General features: G+C 36.4%; 1 protein-coding gene across 5 annotated transcripts in view; it reads left to right on the top strand.

Annotated features, from left to right (window-relative positions):
• The window catches only part of PLA2G4A (phospholipase A2 group IVA), a 174,464-nt gene that overhangs the window by 75,747 nt on the left and 76,962 nt on the right, over window positions 1-21,755 (top strand). For 4 of the 5 annotated variants that reach the window (XM_063613757.1, XM_055234361.2, XM_063613756.1 and 1 more), the window contains 4 exons: window positions 2,508-2,656; window positions 3,598-3,711; window positions 16,857-16,894; window positions 20,825-20,966. In XM_063613757.1, the coding sequence (XP_063469827.1) occupies window positions 2,508-2,656; window positions 3,598-3,711; window positions 16,857-16,894; window positions 20,825-20,966 (443 nt within the window). The remainder of the gene's footprint in view (window positions 1-2,507; window positions 2,657-3,597; window positions 3,712-16,856; window positions 16,895-20,824; window positions 20,967-21,755) is intronic. The other variant, XM_055234362.2, reaches the window with a different exon arrangement.

The raw sequence follows: 21,755 nt of genomic DNA, 5'->3' as shown, positions 1-21,755 counted from the left end.
GGCACACATATCATACCCTGATTCAAGTGGGTATTTATGTGAAATAGAAAAAATCTGTTACTGGCCGGGCATGGTGGCTCATGCCTGTAATCCCAGCACTTTGGGAGTCTGAGGCGGGTAGATCACGAGGTCAGGAGATCGAGACCATCCTGGCCAACATAGTGAAACCCTGTCTCTACTGAATATACAAAAATTAGCTGGGCATAGTGGCGTGTGCCTGTAATCCCAGCTACCCGGGAGGCTGAGGCATGAGAATTGCTTGAACCAGGAGGTGGAAGTTGCAGTGAGCCGAGATTGTGCTACTGCACTCCAGCCTGGCAACAGAGCAAGACTCAGTCTCAAAAAAAAAAAAAAAAAAAAAAAAAAAAAGAAAGAAAAAAATTGTTACTTCCTAGGGACACCTCATTTCCATCTGAATCTTGCCATAATAAATACACGTTGATTTTTAATATGAGTGTCACCCCTTGAAGTTGTTCAGTGCACAACCTGTACAACCATACAAGGCAACTCTATAACAATAAATGATATTCTTCTCACAATGACTTCCATTATTTTATCTGATAAAGTAACCAGGATGATTTTTCTAACATTGACAAATATAATCTTTTTTTAAAAAAGTATTTTTGAATTTTTTTCTTTTTTACTTTTTACTTTTACTTTTTAATTTTTATGGGTACATAGTAGGTGTATATATTTATGGGGTACGTGAAATGTTTTGATATAGGTATGCAGTGTAAAATAATCACATCATGGAGAATAGGGGATCCATCCTCTGAAGCATTTATGATTTGTTGCAAATAATCCAATTATACTCTTTTAGTTACTTTTAAATGAACAATTACATTATTATTGACTATAGTCACCCTGTTGTGCTATCAAATAGCAAGTCTTATTCATTTTTCTGTTGTGTTTTTTTCTGTATCCATTAACCATCCCCACCTCCCCTCCAGCCCCCCACTACCCTTCCCAGCCTTTGGTAATCATCCTTCTGCCCCCTCCATGGGCTCAACTGTTTTGATTCTTAGATCCCACAAATAAGTGAGAATATGTGCTGTTTGTCTTTCTGTGCCTGGCTTATTTCACTTAAGATAATGACTTCCAGTTCCATCCATGCAAATGACGAGATCTCATTCTTCTTTATGGCTGAGTAACACTTCATTGTGTATCTGTAACACATTTTCTTTACCCATTCATCTGTTGATGGACACTTAGGTTGCTTCTAAATCTTAGCTATTGTAAATAGTGCTGCAATAAACACAGAAGTACAGACATCTCTTCAGTATACTGATTCCCTTCTTTTGAGTATATACTCAGCAGTGGGATTGCTTGGTCATATGGTAGCTCTATTTTTAGGTTTTTGAGGAACCTCCAAATTATTCTCCATGGTGGTTGTACTAATTTACATTCCCATCAACATTATACAAGAGATCCCTTTTCTCCACATCCTTGCCAGCATTTGTTATTGCCTGGATATAAGCCATTTTATCCGTGTGAGATGAGATCTCATTGTAATTTTGATTTGCATTTCTCTTATGATTAATGATGTTCAGCACTTTTCATATGCTTGTTTCCCATTTGTATGTCTTCTTTTGAGAAATGTCTATTCAAATCATTTGCTCATTTTGTTGGTTACATTATTAGATGTTTTTCTACAGTTTTTTGAGCTCCTTATATATTCTGGTTATTAATTTCTTGTCAGATAGGTAGTTTGCAAATATTTTCTCCCATTCTGTGGGTTGTCTCTTCATTTTGTTGATTTTTTTTCCTTTGGTGTGCAAAAAAGCTTTTTAATTTGATGTGATCCCATTTGCCCATTTTTGCTTTGGTTGTCTGTGCCTGTGTGGTATTGCTCAAGAAATTTTGGCCAGACTGTTGTCCTGGAGATTTTCCCCAATGTTTTCTTGTTGTAGTTTTATAGTTTGAGATCTTACATTTAAATTTTTAATCAGTTTTTCTTTGATTATTGTATATGGCAAGAGATAGGAGTCTAGCTTCATTCTTCTGCATATGGAGATCCAGTTTTCCCCGCACCATTTATTGAAGAGACTGTTTTTTCCCCAGTGTATGTTCTTGGCACCTTTGTCAAAAATGAGTTCACAGTAGGTCTGTGCATTTGTCTCTAGTTTTAAACCCATGATCTTGTCACTGTCAGAGTCCTGGGTGAAGGTCATGTTGGTGTTAGCTGGGTGACATTGTTATCATCCTGTAGTAGCTTGACTGAGATGTTGACTGCTGTGAACCTGTTCTCTCTAGATAGATGGAGGAATTCTGAATAAATCACTTAATGAACAATTCCCTCTCACAGGACTATTATGAAGGACAGCGACATATGTAAAAAGCATCTACCCTATGATGTTTTTCTATTACGTGTATATTATCTTGTCTCAGACATTTAAATACAACACTACAGATTCATTGAATGTAAACTGACAACATATATTAATAAAAAAATTAGAAACTATGAATCACATTTCTACCTCCTTCTTGTTTGTGTTTACTATCTGTAGTTGATACTCCAGATCCCTATGTGGAACTTTTTATCTCTACAACCCCTGACAGCAGGAAGAGAACAAGACATTTCAATAATGACATAAACCCTGTGTGGAATGAGACCTTTGAATTTATTTTGGATCCTAATCAGGAAAATGTTTTGGAGGTAAGTGAACCATTTGGATGCTGTTAGATGGTTGTGATTCATGTTGAGAGACATGCTTGAGTTTGTTCTTTTATTGCCTTTTTGTTCCTGTTAGCTATAGTTGGACTGGGCAGCTTGGTAGACTAGAATCTAAATGGTGTCTGTCAAGTAATATGAGGGTCTATCAGGACATACAGGAGTTAGGTAGGGTTGGGAAAGCTGCTGTCCTCCCCACATGCTTTGGAGAAAACATATTTTCTGCTCTCAAGGGGAGAATCCTAGTATAAGAGAATAAAAATATTTTAAATTGCCTTTTTAAAAAGTGAAAATTAATTTTTCCCAAAATATTTGTATTGATTTTCTACATTAATATCTTTCTCATATTCCAAAGTAGAGAGGAGATGAAGTTTCATTTTTGAAAACATGATAATTGAATAAATCAATCAGGAAAATGTGAAAAATTATTATCTTATAGCAAACACAGTACTCAGAAGGATAAGATTGGCCAGGCACTGTGGCTCACGCCACAGCATTTTCAGAGCACCAAGGCAGGCAGATCACTTGAGGTCAGGAGCTCGAGACCAGCCTGGCCAACACAGTGAGACCCTGTCTCTATTAAAAATACAAAAATTTGCTGGATGTGGTGGCGCTTGCCTGTAATCCCAGCTACTCAGGAGGCTGAGGCAGGAGATTCGCTTGAATCTGGTAGGTAGAGGTTGCAGTGAGCCGAGATCCCGCCACTGCACTCCAGCCTGGTGAGTGAGACCCTGTCTCAAAAAAAAAAAAAAAAAAAAAAAAGGGAAAAGATGAAAGTATTGTTACCAATTAAATATTGAGATCTTCAAAGGACTCTTAAATATCGTTTGAGAGCTTCATTTTTTAAAATGTGGCAGAAATTATAGATGTAATTTCCAAAGATTCATGGGAAATTTTATTTTTGTGCTTTACATTTTACTCTGTAGGTTACGCTAATGGATGCCAATTATGTCATGGATGAAACTCTAGGGACAGCAACATTTCCTGTATCTTCTATGAAGGTGGGAGAGAAGAAAGAAGTTCCTTTTATTTTCAACCAAGTAAGTAGCACTGCAGAATTATATTCCAACCTTATGTTAGATAAAGTCTATTGATTCTGGGAAGTTGGGTTTAACACTTGGAAAATTGTACTTATTTGTTAATAGAATGTTTGCTTTTTAAAGAGAAAATTTTGTTTTTCTTTTTACTTTTTGTCCTAATTTTAAAAATTATTCTGACATCTATAAACTTTGATTGAGGTATTATACCAAACACTACTAAGGCTTTAATCTCCTTTGTTGCTCCAAATGATGACATTGGGATTCAGCAATGCCTTTGGACTCCATTGGCAGAATTTAATACAAAACGTTTGGGAGGATGAAAAGAGATGCAAAATCTGAGAGGTGGAGGGAGACAGAGAGAGAGAGAGAGAGAGAGAGCAAGTAAACAAACTCAATGAAAAATGTTAGGAAATTCAAACTATTCCAAAACCACATGTTTAGTAATAAATCTCTCTGGGGGAATATTTCTGTCTCACAGAATCCTCAAGTAAATAGGGACAAAGCAGTGAAAGGCCAGAAGGATTGAAGGGAGGTTATTGTTATCTTTGACTTTCTAGGTTTGCTGCATTTCTGAAATTTTGATAGTTTAATTTGGAATAATGAAACCTTAGGTAAATAATTTTGTACAGAATAAACTCATTGGATTTTGAATTCCGTAAGAAACTAATTTAGTAATTTATAGTAAGAAGTGTAAACAACTGGTGGGCCTGTATGTGTAAGACTGGTTACCATACAAATTTCTTGTTGGGGGAAACAATGTGTTTCTGCACATCTTTAGAATGACTTTCCAAGTCCCTCCACTCACCTCAACCTACCTCTCCCTTAACTCTCAGCTTCTCCATGTTGCCTTTCCTGTTACTATCCCAAATGAGTCTTCCTCCTTTGAGTCTCCATGATAATTATCTATGGTATTCATTGGGACTACATTATTTATACTGTTCAATTTTTCATTTTCCTCTTGTAAACTAAAATCCTCTAGGTCAGGAAACTTGAAATACTGATTAAATGTGCCCACAGAATTAACTACATAGATGACAATTATGGAATGAATGTGTACTTATTTAGAAACAAACTTAGCCCAAATAAGCTTCTTGACTAGTCCATGCAATCAGGATGGCCCAGGTACCTTGAGAATGCTCTGGTCCATGCACTCCTTAGTGCTTCCACCTGTTGCAGAAAGCATTTCTTCTGTCTCATGCCAAGAGATGCACTCCCCACAATTCTGTCGACCCCTTTTAAAGCTATTTCATTCATTCCTTTTACAAACATTTATTGAAGAACTGCTGTGTGCCAGCCATTGTGTTTTGTTCAAGGAATATAAAGAATAAGGTACAGGAAGTTCTTCCCTCAATTATCTCCGTCTGGGAAGGAAGTGATTAAGGGTTGAAACGAGAAGTGGAAGTAGGGAGATACATACGTGTGATAAAAAGAAATCCCTAGACAGTGAGATAAGTACCAATGAGATATGTATAGAGTGTTATGGGAAGGCAGAATAAAGAAGGATTATGTTGTGAGAGGAGGCTAGGGATGCCTCCATAGCAGTAGCTGATTTTGAGCAAGTTGAACAGTGAACTGTGGTTAACACCTTGGCATTGAAAGACAGGCTGTTTGGTGTTTAAATTCCAGTTCTGTTCCTTGCCATCTTTTTTATTCCTGGAAAATAACACTTAACTCTTCTGTTCCTCAGTTTACTCATCTGTAAAATGGAAATAATATCTTCTAAGGGAATTGTATGGTTAAACAAGTTAATTTTATTTATGTATATATAATATATGCATATGATAATATATAATATAATGTATATTACATATAAATATATTTAATTATAATTTGATATATTTTATGGTTCAGTATATACTGACATATTATTTAGTTTATATATTAAGCATATAATTCAATAAGTGAAAGTGATTAAAAGTATGTTAATACTATAAAGTAATTAAAATAAGTGATTAAATATATCGATACTATAAACATATAGATGTGCACATGTATACATACAGGGCTTAGAACAGTTTCTGGTACATATTAGGCACTATATAAATGTTACTTGTCACTGTTGCTGTTATTACACCTTAAGAAAAGAGCAGGATTTCATCAGTAAAGTAGTTATGAGCATTCTGGGCAGAACAGATTGTTGAAGGCCAGAGTCTTGAAAGAAGAAGGCAAGCTGGGGCACAGCAAGATAAACGGCTTGGCAGATCCATTTTGCTGAGTCATAGGGAAGAGAGTGTAGAGGGGGTCAAAGGCTAAAATCTTCAGGCCTTAGCTATTGCATGTTGCTAGCATAGACTCTCAGTAAATGTCTGTTGAGGGCTTTGGAAGCATGGATTGGACTTTCTGAAATAATTTTTTTTTCTTTCTTCACTTTAGTCCATGATACAAAGACTGTTTATAAGAGAAGATATTGTGGACAACATTCACTTCCTCTCCTCTGTCATTTCCTATGGCTAGATGTGTAATCCTTAGGGCTCTAAAAAGGCTTTCCACATTCCTGAATTTAAAAAAGATTCTGCAACTATTTTTTTTTTTTAGTGTGCCTGAGAAAATAGTTGTCCAAGCAGGCTTTTCTTCATTACTCTGTTTTCAGACTTCTTTGTAGTTTTAACTGAATGATAATCCTTTGAGCTACAGGGGTAGTTGAGAGAGAAGTAAGCATGATGGCTAAGGGGAGAGTCCCCTGCTTGTTCCTCAGATCATGTGGGAGTGCCCTGTGCCAGCCACCCTGCTATCCAGCCTCTGCTGTCAGCTTGGAATCCCAGTCTTCCTGATGATCTTTCTACAGTGTTCACAGAGGTTGTAAGAGAGAGAAGTTGGTGAGGGAGCAATGGGAGAGAAGAGATGTAAGCCTTGTAGATGGTTATGGCAACACAGTGGAGGAAAAACAGCACTTAGATTTGGTGAAGAGTAAACAAATTCTTCAAGGCAAAATAGTGTTAGCAAAAACTCTTTCATAGTTTTGTCATCAAAAACTTTAATACTGAGTCAACATAGAGTGATTTCTGTGTCCAGGAGACAGCTGGAGAAATAACAGGAGCTTCCAAATGGAGATGGGCAGATTCCCAGGGCCAAGTGCTTTACTCACTTGGAGTCGAAACTGGGAATTGAGAGAATGGACCCTCATTTTGTCTCTGTCATTCATAGCTCTCCAGAATGTTTGAATTGTTATCCTTTCTTTCTGAGTCTTATTTTCTTCATCTGTAAAGTGAAGGGTTGGGTTAATTTTTTTCTAAGCTCCTTTCTAATTTGTAAAATTCTATAATCTAGAAAGAATACTTCTCTTCTTTTAAAAAAAAATTATTTTTATTTTTATTTATTTATTTTTTGAGACAGAGACTTGCTCTGTTGCCCAGGCTGGGGTGCAGTGGCACAATCTTGCTTCACTGCAACCTCTGCTTCCCAAGTTCAAGCCATTCCCATGTCTCAGCCTCCCAAGTAGCTGAGGTTACATGCACGTGCCATCATGCCTGGCTAATTTTTGTATTTTTATTTATTTATTTTTTTTGGAGACGGTATTTTTAGTAGAGATGGTGTTTCACCATATTGGCCAGGCTGGTCTCGAACTCCTAACCTCAAGTGATCCTCCCTCCTCAGCCTCCCAAAGTGCTGGGATTACAGGTGTGAGCCACCACACTCAGCCTGTTTTATTTTTTACGTTAGGTTCAGGAGGTACATGTACAGGTTTGTTATATGGGTATGTTGCATGATACTGAGGTTTGGACTTCTAATGATCCTGTCATCCAAGTAGTGAACATGGTATCCAATAGGTAGTTTTCCAACTCTTGCTCCTCTCCTTCTCTCCCCACTTTTGGAGTCTCCAGTGTCTATTTTTCTCATCATTATGTTCCTGTGTACCCAACGTTAACTTGCACTTGTAAGTACAATACCTTATTTTCATTTGGCCTTCTTCACCCAAAAGCTTTCAGTTCTTCTCATTTTACGGATATAGAAGCTAAATGATAATAATGCAAGAATAAAAATCTATCATTTATATAATATTATATAATTTAAAGATACTAACTTGTCAATAGATTGTGTTATTAATATGAGAAGAATGTAAGCCTCTATTGTGCTCCTAAAATGTTGCTAAATATTAAAAAACCTGCAGAAAAGTACAATTTTCAAGGAACTAAGAATCTGTTTGGAAATTATACTTTCATGTGTAAACTGACAGGTAATAATAAGCAGTATCATGAGGTATCTATTTATTGATTTACTTGAGAAATTATTTATTAAACAACTGTTATGTTCCAGGCAGTATTCTAGGTGATAGACAGTATCCTGGGAACTCTCCAGGGAGCTTGCATTCTAATAGGGGAATTAAACAGGCAATGATGAGCAAAAGAATGATCAACACACCATCAGCTAATGAGAAATACTGTGAAGAAAATAAAGGTAGCAACAGAAAACAGTTGGTGGGCAACTGAAGTTTGTATAGTCAGAGAAGACCTCTCTAAAGCATTATTATTCTTTAAATTTTATTATAAAAATGTTCGACATAGAAAAATGTGATTTATAAAGTGACCATCATATAACTGCCACCTAGATTCTATAACTACCATTTTACCAAAAAAACTTACTTTTCTGATACATTTAAAAGCAGGTAGCAGACAACAGTATACTTTACCCCTACAAACTTCAGCGTATCATTAACTAGAGTTTAATATTTATGTATGATAAATGGACAGTGCAGGCAATGTGTGCAGTAAGTCATAAGAAGAAATTATTTATTCATTAATTCATTCATTTTACAAATAACTATTGACCCCTCATTATGTGGTAGACACTCTTTAGGCACTGCCTATTTCAGCAGTGAACAAAATGAACAAGAATCCCTACCCTCAGGAAACTTATATTCTACTTAGTGAGATAGATGAAAAGCAAAGTAAATATGTAAAAGATACTCTTGCCAGATGATGATAATGACAAGTGCTAACTAAACTAGGGACAGAGAATGGGGCAGTGTGTATATGTGTGGAAAGGGGTCAGAAAGGCAGTTCCAAAAATTTGATTAAGAAAGGCATCTCTGAGGATGTCTGAGGACAGAAGGCACTCCAAGTAGAAAGGCTCTGAAGCAGAGTTTGCCTGGCAAGATGAGTAACAGCAAGTAGGAGAGTGTGGCTGGAGCACAAAGAAAGACTGGGAGGGAGACTGGGAGGAGATAAGGTCAGAGAGGTGAAGACAGGGCTGGGGGAGCAGGATCATTGCGGGTGACAGTGGACATCAATGGCTTAGGCATGTCCTTAAAGAAAGGGTGTGGTTGAGGTGGTTGGGTCTCTAAAGGGGCAGAAGGTAGTCCTGGTGAAGAGAACAGCCTACTTGAAGGCATTGGACTAGAAAGGACAGAGCATGTTTGGGAAACCATGCCTAGGTAAGTTTGATGGGAACAGATCATCCATTCATGAAGGAAGAAGAGGTACACTGGGATGAGATCATAGCAGAGCAGAAATGTGAGATGTAGGAGTTTTGATGTTATTCACTTACAATAGTGGGTTATGGAAGGTTCGTGACCAGGTAATGGGGAACTGGGAGGGAACTTCTGGCTTTTTCCTCAGAAGCATTATCAAGCAAAGTTAGCAGGTGGAGATACCAAGAATGTTGATACTGAAAATGAAAAGGTGGGTGCAGCTTACCACAGACTACTTCTGTGGAAAGTGACTAGACTGGGGAGTGCAGGGTGACTTGAGGAAAGTCACACTTGGCCCAGCTTTAATGTGTGGAGTAGAGTTGAATGCAATGATTGCTTAGAAGCAGTGAGGATCCGCTGAAGTTGGAAAGCTGAATTACAGTGAATTCAGCTCTTTCTTGGATCCGCTGAAGGTGGAAAGCTGAATTACAGTGAATTCAGCTCTTTCTTAGACTGTGATTTTATCACTCAACTTTTATAACTTTGTTTTTTGGGGGAGAAAGACAATTTTAGGGCTGCCATTGATAAAATCTGAGTTAAATCGTATTTGTTGGAGTCAGAAGTTTAGAACATCAGAGTTGTTGTTTGAGAGATGCTGGCACAACCTGCTGCTTTTGACTCAGACTCAGAGTCAGATGGCCACTTCCCAAGATGGAATCACGATTCTGCTACTTATTAACCATATGATGGTGGACATGTTATTTTTTCTGCCTTTGCCATGCATCCTCATCTGTAAAACAGGGTTACATATGGTTCCTACCTCTTAGGTTGTGGTTATAGTTAGATAGGTTAATGCATACAACATATTAAAATACTTCCTGGCCCATTAAAATACTTCCTGGCCCATTATTAATAACAATAAATATTAAATATTCTCACTCTAATTATAATTGACCAGATTTAACTAAATGTGTGTCATGTGCTTTATGAAGCTGATTTAACTAGATATCAAACGTAATTATTTATTTGAACTTACTGACAAAAATGAACTTGTTATTTAAATACTAAAGGTAAAGCTTATCAATGCAGTGATCATTTGTTTCAAGATAGTTCAGAATGCGCCAGTCACTCATGACTGAATGTGTCAAATGTGGTTTGGGGTTATAGTGGCCCATTTTAAAGTGGGAAGGTCTAGAATCTTCAGAATTTAGAGTGTTTTGTATAAGGAAAGTAGCCCACTTCAAAGAATCATGAAAATGCCTAGGTTTAGAAGCAACACAGATAAGATTATGCTTCTTTATTTCTCTGGATGAAATTAGTTTGTTTTGGCCAATACTTTGAGGAAAGTTGTCTCTAACTTGACCCTGTATTTTAGTTTGCCATCTGTATTTAGAAGTTAGTGTTAAAAATAGCCATTCCTCGTGGCTCCTGTGGCATCTATCTGATTTTGGCTGATTGCTTTCTTTGATTGTTGCTTATTCACGAGTGCAACTTGAAAATGAATAAGATAGTTCCATAGAAGAGATAGTGACAAAGCTGAAAAAAAGAAGGGAGTTTTTATGGTGAATTCAGAATGTTGTTAGTCTCAGGATGATGTCATTGGAAAACCATGTATTGATGTTTGAAAACAAAGACTGCAATTTACGTGTTATTGAGACAAAGTGGAGTTTGGAGGGAAAACAAGAGAACGATGTAATTTTGTGAGAAAGTTGAGAGACCTTTCGCTAAGATGTTAAAACTGTTAGATATTGATGCAGGACAGAGTTCAAATGTGGCTCAAGTAATTCCTGGCTTTAATAGAGAATGCATTTTTATTTTGGGTTACTAACAATTGAAACAAGTGAGACTTCTATGACTTCTATGACAATTTATAACTTTTAAATTGTAGGGTGTTTCAGAATGCTCTTGCATTCTTGGGATTCCTCTGTTGGATGATAAGTTCTATCATGGAGTAGAACATGACTAGCTTATTTACCATTGTGTACCCATCCTGGCACACATTAGGCACTTGAATCATTTTTGGATGAATCAATACATGGATGCACTTACAGGAGGTGCTATAAACCTGGGAAGTGCTCAGACAGGAGCAGTGAAAGTAATGAAGTTTAAAAGAGAAAAGTTAGACAGTCTGAGAAAAAAGAGGTAATAGAGTGGTTTGGTAGTAATGCTTTAGGAAATCTGGTTTCATTGTATGAAAGCTAATGGTTACCCAGATCTTCAGAATTTCCACTGATGTCCACGTAGGAAAAAGGACCTTAAGTTAAGGAACATGAGATTACCATCAAATGTAAGGAGGAAACTATGAGAGTGTGGAACATGGCCACAGGGAAGACAATGGTTTTTAAAAGTTTTTCAAGTCTGTTAAGAACAATTTTTTTGTGTGTGTGGGTTGGGGGGTGGACACAATTATCCTGAATTCATGGGTAATGGATTAGATGATTCCTGGTAGGAAAAGCTAATTTGTTTTACTAAAAATATTATGTGTAGCTATATGTTGCTTAACAATGGGGATGCATGCTGAGAAATGCATCCTTAGGTGACTTCATTATTGTGTGACCATCATAAAGTGTGCTTACACAAACCTAGGTGGTACAGCCTGCTATACACCTAGGCTATATGGTATAGTCTATTGCCCCTAAGCTACAAGCCTGTATAGCATGTTACTGCACTGAATACAACAGACATTTACAGCACAATGGTAAGTATTTGCATATCTAAACAAACATATCTAAACGTACAAAAGATACAACAAAAATATAGCATTATAATCCTATGGGGACCACTATTGCAAATATGTTTCATCACTGAAACATCACTATGTAGTACACGACTGTATATTGAAAAATGATTCTCATTTGATACAAAACCACATCCAGGCCATTGGCAATCATTCTATACAACAAATGCTCCTTCTAACAACCCCACAATATCACCCCTTACCACAAAATCTTTCTTCAGTTTAATCTCTCCCACTCTAGGTTCCCACACCGCCCCTAGTCCCGCTCGAAGCAGCCCTGAGAAACATCGCCCATTATCTCTCCATACCACCCCCCAAAAATTTTGCTGCCTCAACACTTCCCCACTATTTTGTTTCGTTTTTCTTATTAATTGCACGTATACATCCAGGTAGCCTGAGGCAACTGAAGAACGATAAAAGAGGTGAAAATGGCCAGTTCCTGCCTTAACTGATGACATTACCTTGTGACATTCCTTCTTCTGGACAATAAGTCTCCGGAGCTCCCCACGGAGCACCTTGTGAACCCCGCCCCTGCCCACAAGAGAACAATCCCCTTTAACTGTAATTTTCTACTACCTACCCAAACCCTATAAAATTGCCCCACCCCATCTCCCCTTGCTGACTCCTTTTTTGGACTCAGTCCGCCTACACCCTGGTGATTAAAAAGCTTTATTGCTCAAAAAAAAAAAAAAAAAGAAAGAAAAGAAAAAGAAAAATGATTTTACCAGTGTCTCATTCAACTTTTAAACATGCAGAATTTATTAGATGTGAGTTTGCATGTATTGATAGGGTTGTAATTTCTGCTTTGCACTTGGATTGCCTCCTTGTCAGATCCACATCCTGTTCCTTCTTTACACGATCGAGACACAATGTACGGAAACATGATTCTAAGTAAAATTGACCCTTTAAAAATGACTTTATTGGCCAGGCGTGGTGGCTCACACTTGTAATCCCAGCACTTTAGGAGGCCGAGGTGGGCGGATCACGAGGTCAGGAGATCGAGATCACGGTGAAACCCCGTCTCTACTAAAAATACAAAGAATTAGCCGGGCGTGGTGGAGGGCGCCTGTAGTCCCAGCTACTCGGAGAGGCTGAGGCAGGAGAATGGCGTGAACCTGGAAGGCGGAGCTTGCAGTGAGCCGAGATCGCGCCACTGCACTCCAGCCTGGGCGACAGAGCGAGACTCCGTCTCCAAAAAAAAAAAAAAGACTTTATTATCCTGCACAGGTCAAGTAAATATGGATAAAGCAGAACGTATCATGTAATTCTCTTGAAAGATGTGAATAATGATTGAATCAATATGATGATTAATTACTGTTTGTTTCCACCTAGAAAAAAAAAGAGTAAATTAGGGATCAGAATTCAAAATAATGTTTTATTGAAAGTAAATGCTGTAAATATTGGAGTACATAAGGGAAGTCATAGCATATTTGAAGAACCCTTTACTAATAGGATAGATTCTCAAGTTTGAAATTATTTTGCTATGTGCATCTTTTTTGTAATAATCATTTTAAAGCAGAGGTCCCCAACCCGTGGTTCTGGTCTATGGTAAGTTAGGATCTAGGCTGCACAGCAGGAGGTGAGAGTTGGATGGAGGAGCAAAGCTTCATCTGTATTTACAGTCGCTCCCCATCACTCACATTGCTGCTCCGCCTCCTGTCAAATCAACGGTGGCATTACATTCTCACAGGAGCATGAACCCTATTGTGAACTACAAGTGTGAAGGATCTAGGTTCATGCTCCTTATGAGAATCTAATGCCTGAGGATCTGTCACTGTCCCCCTTCACCCCCACATGGAAGGCTTAGTTGCAAGAAACAAGCTCAGGGCTCCCACTGATTATACATTATGATGAGTTGTATAATTATTTCATTATATATTACAATGTAATAATAATATAAATAAAGTGCACAATAAATGTAATGTATTTGAATCACGAAACCATCCCCCCTCCCACCCTGCCACCCTGGTCCATGTTAAAATTGTCTTCCACAAAACCGGTCCCTGGTGCCAAAAAGGTTGGGGACTGCTGTTTTAAAGCACTTCCTTATTTTCAGGCACTATGCTTGTTGCTTTAAGCTTCATTATTTCAAACTGACTCTGGAGAGTTTTCAAGATAATTAGTGGGTTAGATCCTTTAAAAATTATTTGAAAGGCTGAAATGGCTTTTAGTTTTTATAGTTTGTCTCCTCCAGTTCTCCACACTCCCCTTTAACTGAAAATCGCCAATTTTAAACATCTAAAATTGCTTTCCACTGGGGAATTTAAAGATGACATTGCTGCTTTTCACAAGAATACATAATAGACACAGCCTACTTCTTCCTAAAAAAGGTGGAGTTCTAATTAGTTCTAGCTCTTAGCTAGGTATGATGGTGTTGGGGCAAGCCTGAAAGAGGTGGTCATTCTTCTTTCTAATTGCCCTGATAATACAAGCAGCATGGAAGCCTGTAATGCAGAGATGTTTTATGCCGTGTGTGGGAAGAAGTTTACAGTAATTGTTTAATGCCTCACAGGAAGTACATGTTTTTATCTGAATGACATGTTCTAAGTAAAAGGTGCAGAGAGATTATAAATATCAAGCTTATCATGCATAGCATGTCTGAACATAGTGCACCAAGCAAGAGGGTTTTAAATTTCCTCCTGGTTGTGGGTGACCCACTTGGGCAATGTGGAATTGAGGATCCTAATCTGTGTGACAAGAACCTTGGCAGCACAGCCTGTAACATTCAAAATGGCAGAAAAATCTTGTGCCTTCACTTCCGTTATCCTGCCTTTGTTTAGTCTTGTCAGTCCATCCAGGATCATGAATGTCTTAGCCAAGAAATGTTGGTAAATACAGAAAGTGTGTGCTAATGTAGAAGACAAATTTCACTATAAATGCAACATTGTTAATTTTTCTTTTATTCATGGAGCTGTCAGAACAAACAGGCATGGATTATATATATATATATATATATATATTTTGAGACAGAATTTTCGCTGTTGTTGCCTTGGCTGGAGTGCAGTGGCGCGATCTCGGCTCACTGCAACCTCCGCCTCCTGGGTTCAAGTGATTCTCCTACCTTAGCCTCCTGAGTAGCTGACATTACAAGCATGCGCCAGCATGCCTGGCTAAATTTTGTATATTTAGTAGAGATGGGATTTCACCATGTTAGCCAGGCTGCTCTCAAACTCCTGACATCAGGTGATCCACCTGCCTTGGTCTCCCAAAGTGCTGGGATTACAGGTGTGAGCCACCTCACCTGGCCAAACATTGGGTATGTAATTTATAAATTGCTTAGAGACCCGCCAGCTGGGAAGCCAGCATTTTCTTGAACACTTTCTGTCACGAGATGGCACAATGAAAGAGGCCTTGAATCTTTCCATTTATTAGAAAACTCTACATAGAGTTGTAATATTGTTAATGTTATTTCCATCCACTCATGATGGCTTTACCCTCTGGAGATAAAAACATTAAATCTAGTATCATTTTAAGGGCAATTTTTATGTATTTCTTGAAAAAAAAAGACCATGCTTTACCAATATCTTGCTTTCTTCTAAATTGCATCCTCTGTTTGGTAGCCAGTCACCTTTGACGTTACATTCATCTGGTCATACATTATTCCATTTGTCCTGGGATTCTCAATTACTTTATTAGCTTTAAAAATGTGTATATGCTTCTTTGATGAATGAATGTTCATAGAATTCTATATATAGGAACTGCTATCTGGGTCAGACCGTCCCATGATTTTGTCCCCAATAATAATAATCAGCTATTTCTTGACGAGAAAAGATTGCCTGATGCGCTTCTCCACACACACACACACACACACACACACGAACGGTAATTTGACAAATATGTGTTATCTGTTGTATGCCAAATACTATACAATGAACTAGTAATAGGAACCTATATAAGACAGAGCTTACAATTTAGTGAGAGAGGCAAATTTTTGTATAGATGATTTCAATACCTTTTGCTTACTCATAAAATTCAGCACTGAGAATCAATCATTTATGAACTTATTTTAACCTTTTGGAAACCTCCTTCTAGTGTGTGTTTTTCCCTCCCTTGAAACTCAAGAGGGTAAATCTAATAATCTATAGCATTTTATGTTGATTCTAAAAGTTTCCTCTTCACATTTCAAGAGGTATATCCTAGTTCTGTTCTACTTGAAATTATTGAACAAGTTAGCTCTATCTATGTTCTTATGGTAACCTGATACAATAAAAATAATAACACGTTTACAACTGTATAGCAACTTTCAAAGCATTTTCTCATTTGGTTCTCATAACAATCTACAATTACATTTTTCATAGCTAATGCCAGGGATAATATTGAAAAGGCCTTTCTGTACAACAGACCTACAGTCTCTGGAAAGACAACTCTTAATATCTTAAGTGGATATTAGTCATTTTATTTTCCTTTACACAAAAATTGTCCCTCTGGCAGGATGCCGTCCTTCAATATGTTTGATAGGCTCAGACAGTGTTGAAATAAATAAAAACCAGAGGCTCCAGATCTCATTAGTAGATGTTTCCCAAGTCAACTACAGTTGGCTGGACCCTAGGTCCTACTGCCCACCATGAATGCGTGTTGTATTTCCAGCTTACTGTAGCCTGCACTTGTCTCAAATATACATGTGTGAACTTCCACCCAGGTTGATTCTAACCTCTGGGCCATTACAGCTTCTGATTTTGTGGCCTGAGGCAGCTCCTAAATAATAGACACAACATCTCAGTAGTTTTTATATCTCAGACACTTTTTATGTTTTGTAAATAGTAATTGTGGTGAGCTACTTTATTTTACTGAGGGAGGAAAACAACCAGGCAGAGATAATTCTTGTGTTTGCTAAAATGACTTACTAAGTAGACTTACAAAAAAAAAAAAACCAAAAAGTTGGTTTACTGAAATGTGCCTGTAGTTTAGGGTCTTCATGGAGCTGTGTTACTTTTATTTTTAAGGCTTTGTTTTTTTAGATTAAAAATAATCTGGCACTCAAAATTTATTTTGAGTTCGTTTCCATTATATAAAACACATATCTACTTTATGACCTAATCTGATTAATATGTCTCTTTTTAGGTCACTGAAATGATTCTAGAAATGTCTCTTGAAGTTTGGTAAGTGTATTTATTTAGTTGGATGAGAAATATTGTGAGTGATCCACTAATTTATTTTAATTGTTAAAGAATTTTTTTATATATAATTCTGCAGCTGTGAACATATAGAAGTGCATTGTTTGCTTTTCTTTAGTTATCTGTTAATAGCTACAAAATCTTTACAAACATTCTTATATTCATTATACTTATATTTTAATATGCTTTGCTTATTTTTCCAATAGTTTCATGGTCATATAATATTGTTAGGATAAGTGCTTTTTGAGAGAGTCCTCCCTTTAGTCGTACATCTATTCCCATAGAAATGAATGCAGTTATTTAAGCGCCTCTTCTATTGTTGATTCAGGTAGATATTCAAAAACATGGAAGTGGACTTAAACAGGAAACTGTAATAATTTTTATAGAGGAAAAACTGAAAATTGAGACTGATTTTATTCATAGTGACCCAGCCGGACTACTACTAATAATGTTCCATGAGGCATGCTGCTCTTTCAAAATGGCCTCCAAAAATGAACATTAGGGAATCATGTACTTATTTTCAAATGGCGAATTTTAGGGGAGGCAAGTCTGCCTTGATCTAACTGATCTCTGACGTAATAATGAGTTCCCTTAACCTCTCTGCATCTCTTTGAACTTCCCTGTTGAACTTGATTTGACCAAAGTTATTAGTACATATTTTACACAAATGCCACGAAAACAAAGTGAACATTTTCACATCTGGTGATTTGGCAAATGCATGATAATAGGTACATTGGGTTTAGGCATTTATTTATTGTATTTTGATCCCTGGAACATGTGGATTTGACTTAGTAAATGATTGGCATACATGTCCACAACCTGTTAATATATGTCAGCAAATATCAAAGAATAATCCAAGTTATTGTGTTGTATTATTTTGTATTAAGTTCATTCTTGCGTAAAAGTGGTATATTTTGGCATGAGATTAGAAACACTTGTTATTTGACTGACTATGGAAGTAATGCTTTTGTTTGGTGGGGAATAGTCTTCACTGAGATAATTAGGACCATATTTTTATAATATTAAAAACTTCTTTTTTTATATGTTAATTTATGTCAGCTCTAGAATAGAAATTGTTTTCAAAGAAAAATTCAATTTATTCAAAGAAAAATTTTCCATGTCCTGCCTTCTATTAAAAATAACATAAAATCAAGAAAGAATTAATTAGAAAGTTAAAAATAATGCATAAAAGTAAATTAACCATAATTCTACTACTGAATTTATAAAATTACTCAGAATTTTTTTAATTTTCATCCAGATTTTAAAAACTGATATCCTTAAAACATCTAGGTCATTATACTGTTCAAAAATTTGTTTAAAATCATGATTCTTTTTTAAAAATTATATATAACAGTATATTACAGAGAACATGACTTCCAGAACAATAAGACCTAGATTTAAATCTACTACTTGCTAATTATGTTAGTGATTGATAGATTTCTAATCACTTTTTTACTCACTGGTAAAATAAGAAAAGAATACTTTCTAAGCATATCACTCTGATTAAGTGAGGTGTTCTTTCTAAAGAGTATGCATACAATAGGAAATTTCCATACATGTATACCACATGTTAATAATGGTACTTCTTGTTATAGTTTACATTACATTATATTGGAAATTATTTCAATGTTTATGGATAAATAGATTATAGTATACTCATATAATGAAAATACTACATAATAGTGAAAATGTTTGAATTACTTTTATTTATATAAGCACAGGTGATTCTCAAAAAAAGTGTTCACTGGAAAAAATAATTTGCACTGATAGCATTTATAAAAAAACTAAAAACCTGCAAAATGAATACCTTATTTAGGGACATAAATATATATTGTAAAATTATAAACATATATAGGATGATGAAGATTAAATTTAAGTAGTGATTACCTTTAAGGAACAGAAAAGGAAATAAAATTGAGGCGGTGTCGTAAAGGCAACTGTACAGGTAAGATTTTAATTTCTTACAGTATTTAGAAGATACCTAACCTAATATGTCACTATAAAGAATAGTAAAGAAAAGAATGTAGCCCAAGATTAGACTTAAAAAATGTTCACTTGGCTGGGCATGGTGGCTCATGCCTGTAATCCCAGCACTTATGAGGGCGAGGTGGGTGGATTACCTGAGGTCAGGAGTTCCAGACCAGCCTGACCAACATGGAGAAACCCTGTCTCTACTAAAAATACAAAATTAGCCAGTAATTTATATGTACATATATATGTATGTATACCAGCTGCCTGTAATGCCAGCTACTCGGGAGGGCGAGGTAGGAGAATCACTTGAACCAGGGAGGTGTAGGTTGCAGTGAGCCGAGATGGTGCCACTGCACTTCAGCCTTACCAACAAGAGTGACACTTTGTCAAAAAAAAAAAAAAAAAAGTTAACTCACTGTCTTACTCTTTTCCCCTTTGTTACATAATTTCCAAAATCAAATTTAATAATTATATAACCCAATACTTTTATATACAGTTCAACAACCATTTCTTTAAATGATCTTTAGAAATTTTTGGTTACTTCCCTTAAAATAGGTATCCAGAAATAGAATTATTAGGCCAAAAGGAATCTATATTCTAATTATTTTTGAACATTCCATATTGTTAATATGCCAAATTTGAATATTCTTAATTGCTTTTAACAAACTTATATTCCCAAAATGGATGCATGAAAATATTAGTGTTATTTTACCTTTCTAGGACTCGAAAATAAGTACTTAAAATATTTTAATATCAATTATTTTAATAACAATATCATTTGAATTCACTAGTGAAATTAAATTTTTTTTGTTATTAATTCTACTTTCTCTTTTGTGAAGTACCTATATTGTCCTTTGGGAAGTAGTAATTAAACTATTATTTGTAATGGTCAAATATAACCATAAAGAACATAGCTCAGAGGCTTGGTCTCTTTCTGTATTTTACAAGGAAACAATATACTGAACTAACCGAAATGAGATTTAAAATTGATTTGCAATTAAGGTAAGGATTTTTATGAATGGTAAAGAGACAAACATTTTATTGGTGATAATTCTTGACTTCTACATTTTGGATTTATTCACATTCCAACATAGGCTGACAGATTTTTAAAAAGTGTTTTTAAATTCAGTAGTTGGTATTTAGACTTAAGTATTAAGATATGTCTTATATGTTGCATGGTAAAAGTACATCACATGTTTACTCTGTGATCCTAACCTCTCAGAGCATTAGTTTTCTAATTTATAAAGCTGCAATATATAATAATATATTGTATAATAATGTGTAGTGATACTCCCATCGTTCTTGCAATGATTCATATGTAACACCTAATTGCTACTGCCTTTATTAGCAAGATAAAGTGTATATAATTTAAAGGTTCTAAAGTCCTCTAGTGGTAAACTCATTTATGGTTATCTCAAGTTCTGTGATTAGAAGTTACTTTCTTTGTTAGAGAGGGGCATCCATTAGACAAGGCAATTAATTAAGGCAATATTTCTGCAAGTATGTTCCTCAGAATGCTGGCTCTTTGGGATGTTAGAAAGTAATTATGATGGTGGAATAGTGAAGGGTGGAGAGATAAGGGAAGGAATTCTTGGTCAAGTAAGTTTGGGAGATCCTGTGCCAAACAAATATAAACAGGGTTCTTTACTGAAGCACTTTCCAGTCTTTGTTACAATAGTCAACTTATCAGGGGCTGTTTGTTTGCTCGTTTATTTTATCTAAAGCATTGAAAAGTCCTTTTTCTCTGAAAACATGCTGTGGAAAATGCTGCTTTAAGATAGCCATCATTTTATCCACTTATTTTAGGTCCCTTCTTAGGAAATGGCTTGAGGGAAGCAGTCAGCATGTATCAGTGTAGCTCCTAGGGACCTGGAAGAGCTCGCTGGATGGAAAACCAGACCACTGGGAGCATTGGCTCATGACTTTATCTGTTTGGTATTACAGCTCATGCCCAGACCTACGATTTAGTATGGCTCTGTGTGATCAGGAGAAGACTTTCAGACAACAAAGAAAAGAACACATAAGGGAGAGCATGAAGAAACTCTTGGGTCCAAAGAATAGTGAAGGATTGCATTCTGCACGTGATGTGAGTTGGAAATTTTTCAAGTGTTACTATACTTTAGTAATAATTTAGCTTGGACAATTTCCCCAATAATTTTACCCAAATATGACAATATTGAGATTGAACATTATTCCTTTAGTTTTTTAAGGTAAGGTAAGTGATTTGTAAATGAAAACTCTTTGAGGAAGGGCATCACAAATGGTGCCCTAGTTGGTAATATTTATCAGCTATAGTTTTTATTTTTATTTTTACTTTATATTTTGGAGCAGTGTTAAGTTCACAATAAAATCGAGCCAAAAGCACAGAGAGTTCCAATATGCTTCTTCTCCCTGCACAACCTCCCAAGTTTAGTCAGGTTCTCCAGAGAAACAGAACCAAAAGTTATACACAGTAGATATGAGGCTTACATGATTATGGAGGCCAAGCAGTTGCACGATATGCCATCTGCAAGCTGAAGAACCAGGAAAGCCCATGGTGCAATTTAGTCCAAGACAAAGGTGCACCAATGGAGTAACTCCCAGTCAAAGGCTGGGCAGTTGGAGGGGGAGGTGGGAGTCTTGAAGTCTGAAGGTAGGAGAACCCCAAGCAACAATGTCTAAAGGCAGGAGAAAAGGGATGTCTCAGCTCAAGGACAGAGAGACAATTGCCTGCCTTCCACCTTTCTGTTCTCCTCAGGCCCTCCAAGGATGGAATGATGTGCACACCCATTGGCAAGGGTGGGTCTTTATTCAGTGTGCTGATTCACTTGTTTTTCTTTGGAAAACACCCTCATTAGCACCCCCAGAAAGAATATATACGTATATATGTATATTT

The sequence above is a fragment of the Symphalangus syndactylus genome, chromosome 19 (assembly GCF_028878055.3).
Source record: "Symphalangus syndactylus isolate Jambi chromosome 19, NHGRI_mSymSyn1-v2.1_pri, whole genome shotgun sequence".
In the NCBI taxonomy this organism is placed as follows: Eukaryota; Metazoa; Chordata; class Mammalia; order Primates; family Hylobatidae; genus Symphalangus; species Symphalangus syndactylus.
This window is presented reverse-complemented; position numbering and strand designations above follow the sequence as displayed.